The 5,252-nt window shown below is 31.8% G+C and overlaps 1 protein-coding gene across 1 annotated transcript; it reads left to right on the top strand.

Moving 5' to 3' along the window:
* Positions 1-329: 329 nt before the first annotated feature.
* Positions 330-5,246, top strand: LOC111083404 (OTU domain-containing protein 7B-like). The gene is made up of 2 exons (XM_022379911.1): positions 330-1,666; positions 1,790-5,246. Exon 1 carries the CDS (start codon positions 330-332, stop codon positions 1,515-1,517), a length of 1,188 nt encoding a protein of 395 aa, XP_022235619.1. The 3' UTR covers positions 1,518-1,666; positions 1,790-5,246.
* Positions 5,247-5,252: the final 6 nt, after the last annotated feature.

Raw genomic sequence — 5,252 nt, 5'->3', positions numbered from 1 at the left:
AGCAGACTCAAAAGTATGGTTTACTCCAGTGAAGAAATATTGCAGGTAATTTTCAACAGATAATGGTATTTTAACTAGTAAAGCTGCTAATCAGAACATTTAGATTAGATACTGTAAGTGATGGGTACAGATGTATTATATGTAAATTTAAAGATCTATCTCAATTAAGTTTAAACTTTCATCTCACTTGGAATTGTTGTTTATTCTTATTTGACGAGTTTTGTTAAAACACATTTGAAACTTACCTCAAACTGTTATTTATTTAGTAAAATATTTTTTATTCATATTTTTGGTTTTCAAAAGAAAAAAGTGGAAGGTTTTGATTAAAAATGTCGATCAATATGAGATATAGTTTTAAAGAGGTTTTCTTGTTTGTTTCAGCTGCTATTCCATTGATTGATCCTGACCACAGGCTACTTCCAATCCAGTTTGCTGTAGATCCTGGTAATGAAGTTCGATGGGGAAATGATGAAAACGATTCCTGGATCATGGCTAAGCTGACATTAACAGAGAGAGATAAGCTAGGGTTACTAAAGGAATATCTGGACATCACCGAGATTCCTATCCCATGTGTAAACAGAGATGGTATTGCTCAGATGGTTGAAGATGAAGCAGCATTTGAGAATGGACTTGAGACTCTGAGGGGAGGAGATTACCACGCTGATACTGTTGGTGATGTGATACTCTTCCATAAAAACAAAGCGGCTAAACAACTTCAGACTGTAGCCAAACAGTTTGGTAGCATAGGAAAGAGCATGGGCAAAAAACTAAAAAAAAACTTTGGCAACATTGCTCGTAGAAGTAATTCTTTTAAAGGAGAAACTGGATCATTCAGTAAAACTTCCAGTTTAGACAAGAACAGGAGTGCCATCTGTGACACTCAACCCTCTGGTGGTAACTTTGTTGGAAATACTAACACTGTGATAGCAGCAGTACTTCACATAGATAAAAGACATGAATATCAGGAAGAAATGATTCGCAACTACCTGAATTCTGCAAGAGCTCGGTTTCTGCACGAGATGGAGCAGAAAGAAGGATGTGATGAGGAAAAAGATCAGAACACCATTCATCATGTTCATTGTATTAATGCTGGCTGCATGTCCTATAGCTCGGTAGCGACAAGTTACCTGTGTCCTTCCTGCTACACCCATCAGAAACTTCAAGAGACAGAACTTCCTTGTGATAATCCAAAGGAACTTGAAAAACCAGTGATGACTACAGGAAATTCTTCTTTTTATGCTGAGATTGATCAATCCATGATTGCTTCTCTTGAAAAAGTGCCCTTAGGTGTGAGGTATCCAACTGCTTTACAACAGGAGTTTCATCTGGCCAATTCAGTCTTCTATGGGACCACAGCTACCCTACCTTTAAAGGAAGAAGAGCAGTTTATTTCTGATAAACAGGTTGCAAGTAACCAAGAAGGTCTTGTACAACCATCAATTAAAGCTGTTGGAACCAAGTATGCAACAATAAGCATGGGATGTATTTCAAATGTGCAGCCTCGCAAGTATTTCTGAAGTTTTGCCTCTTAATTTTGTAGAGCTTCTCTTACTTAAAAGGTAGATTCTTTCCAATAAGGATGTATATGTATTCAAGAAGCTTTAGGATGGTGAGTGATGGTATGTGACTGTATCTGATTGAAGGAAATACAAGGAAAAGAGGTAAGGTAACTGAATACTGATGAAAATTAGCCAACAATTTCCACTAACTAAATAATAAAACATTCATTGCTAAAATCTTAATGAATATTTATTTATAATTATAATTTATTTCCTTATTTGTCTTCCAGGTTAAGAGTGTTTATTTCTGTTTTGTGAAAGTGACAGTGGCTGTAAGATTGCAAGATTTACATCAAAAGCTGTAATGTTGTGTAATTAATTACATTTTTAGTGTAAGTATTGGTTTTTCTACATTTGTTTCGGAAATATCATTTATTTTTAGAAAGTTACTAAAGAACATTTATATTTTACTATCTTTTTTTTAAAGAAAATTATTTTCTCCAGTGTATAATATTTTTAATTAGGTGGGTTTCAAATGGACAGTTTTAATTATGGGCAGTTATGTCTGCAGCTACAGTTGTGTGTACTTGGCATATGAAAATCATATGTAAAATGGAGCTGACTGTACTTGTTTTATATATATAGAATCCATAACTGTGACTTATTTTAATGCCTGATATAACTATGGTCGTAGGTAGGGATGTGGCAACAGTAGGTGATGTCATCTTGCACAGAAGGAAGGAATGTTTTTGATCAAATGCATGAATAATAAAAATAAAAACAAATGAATTCAAGTTACTTTAGACTTTTAAAAAGACGTGAGAGTGAGGTTGCCTTGTCATGTCTAAGCCTAATAATTTAGCCTAGCAATCTACAACCATCACACCACACTATATCTAGTTGAAATTCCAGGAAAAATAATGTGTGTAATAGTGTATTTTCACCCACATTTTTAGCTTCGTGAAGTCTTTTAGAAAAGTTTAACTTCTGTGTTATATATGTATACAAATATATATCTATGTGGTGTGATACTTTGCTGAGAAAACATGACATTATGATATAGAGCTGGCTAAATAAGATCTGAGAGTATTTCTAATATTTTAGATCTTGTTTTGCTCCTGAAATTAAATTCAGGGTACAAAAAAATTCAGATTTTTCACATTTAAAAATTTATTTTACTAAAAACGTTCTGTATAAGCTACAGATTTTTTTTTTTATCACACATCTTCTTTCTGATGTATGATGGCAACAATTAATCAGAAGTTACAGACTAAAGGAACAAAGAAGGATCAGTATATGTTTATAAGATGTAAGTAATTTGTTGATCACATCTTTTTTGTTATTTACTTATGAACAGTGACAACAGTTAAAAGTTGTAGGCTAGAGCTGGGTTTCCCAAACATTTTTTAGCTTGAAGACATCTTGGACCTACCTGATGATTTAATAGAAATGTTACAAAATAGCCAAAGTACCTTACTTGGATTACAATTTGTTCTTTCAAAAAAAACAAAACATCGAGCATAAACAATGTATTGTAGTCATATTTATCATAATGAATAATCTTCTTGCTTAAAATATTGTCGTCCAGCGTGAGGGACACTTGACAATTGCCAAGGCTACCCTGAGATTATCTCACTGACCCCTTTTGGTCCACAGATCCTGACCACTGGTCACATATTTCTTTTCTTATGATTAATGACAGCAGTCGTTTAGACTCATTTTTATCATCTTATAAATACTTTATCTTCTAGATCCTATTTTATAATGCGAAAGTATTTTCCAGATAATTCTGAACACTCATACATAAATAGACTTATTTCAGATAAAAAATACATTTTAATAAATCTATGTACTGAATTTAGTAACTTTAAAAGTTTTTTTTCAAATAATATTAAGTATAATTAAATTTTTAAAAATGTTTTTATTGTACATAAAATTTACAACTGTCTTTCTTTGCCTTTTGAGAAAACTACCCCAAGCTAATTGTCCAAAAGGAGAATCCCTGTAAGAAAACTGAATCGATTTGTTAATCACGTGGTACTTAAGCTTTGAAGGCTGCCAATGAGAGAAGTCGTTTCTGATTTTATCTTTAGGCAAAAAAATGTATCATGTTTGAGATAAGAAAAAGTTTTTTGGAAAGAAAATAACTTAAAATAATTTATATGTAAACATATGCACATATTTTATGCATCTATTTATTGCAGTGTAACTGTTTTAAAGTATGAAGAGTATTGAAACTGTTACTGATGACATCTTATAGCCCAAATACATATATTGTAAGGAAAAATAAAGTTTCATGTGTGATGTTTGAATCTCAATACATGTAGCTGTCCAGTGAAGTTAATAGTGATAGTAATATAATGATTGAAGCCCAAGTTTACATTTAATATATATTTTAATAGTGAAGATAATAACACAATGTTCGGAGCCCAAGCTTGTGTGAAGCTAATGATGGCAAATAATATTTGATCCAAAGGCTACATGTGAAAATTATGACACTGTTTAAAGCCTGAACTTACACGTAAATACTTACAGGTGATGATGCATTATTTCATCTATATCCTGCATGCATAAGCCTATTCCATTTATTGAACTAGGGACAGAATTCACTGCATAGTAAAATTGACTCACATTTTTACTTATTCTTTGAGTGATTTCCTGTGAAAAATTTTCACCTTAGTTGTGACATTGTACGAATTCAGTGTTTAATTTGGAACAGAAGTGGCAGCTTATGTACTGTGGAAAGATGGCCATGTTCTCAACTGGAGCAAAAGTCTTACAAAATAACTTAAAAATAAAATATCCAAGTGTTAAGTACAAACCTTTGAATTTTTATTAGGGTTAAAAAAGTTAAACTATTGTAAGGGGGATAAGTTTTTGTTTTCTTAGTCTTTAGTTGGAAGTCGTCATCAACACTTTTTACCCGAGCTTCATTGTTAATATTGATCACTAACTCATTAGTTGGAAATGTGATAATTCTCTTCAATCAGAAGATGTTTTTTCAGACATTCTTTCTTTTTTACCATTAAACTTGAATACGAGTTTTAGTTAATGTTATTTGTACAAATTTCGTAGTTAAACTCAGGTTCAAGTCTTTAGCTGTAAGCTTTGATTTACTACGACATTACAATAAATTTTCATTATGATCACTTGGGGTTTTGTTTCCTTATGTGGTATGTATGACTTTATTAGGAGTATCAGAAAAAAGTGTGAATTAAGCATGGGCTAACAACTATAAAATGGATGATAAAGAAGGGGTGACTATAGAAATCCTTTATATTTTGGTTGGTCACATAAAATGTAGGTAAACATTTAAGATTTGATTTGAAACAACAGGCATGTCTATGGAATGTTAACATGTATTATAATCATGATATCTGGTTATGCATTAACTTTGCTGGTTGAATACGGGTTACACTAATATTTTTTTTTGATTAAACAGAAACATAACTTGTCAGTGAAATTTGGTTATATTATTTGTTGAATGATGGGTTTTTCTTTATTATAAGATTAGTTTATTGTACTGTTTAAAAGTAGAGTAATACATTATCAGTGAGAAGTAACAATCTAAGCACTTTATTTCCATATGCATATGTATCCATTAAGTTTTAAATGCTTGTTTTTATATATTAATTAATTGACAATATAATTTACAGGAACTCAACCCAATTACACAGTTGTCACACAATCCAGAAGTCAGCTGTAAATTTCTCACAATTGTTACATAACCCAGTAGTCAGCTGTAAATTTCTC

The sequence above is a fragment of the Limulus polyphemus genome, unplaced genomic scaffold (assembly GCF_000517525.1).
Source record: "Limulus polyphemus unplaced genomic scaffold, Limulus_polyphemus-2.1.2 Scaffold9392, whole genome shotgun sequence".
Classification (NCBI taxonomy): Eukaryota; Metazoa; Arthropoda; class Merostomata; order Xiphosura; family Limulidae; genus Limulus; species Limulus polyphemus.
Note: the sequence above shows the minus strand (reverse complement) of the source record. Positions and strands in the feature narration are given on the sequence as shown.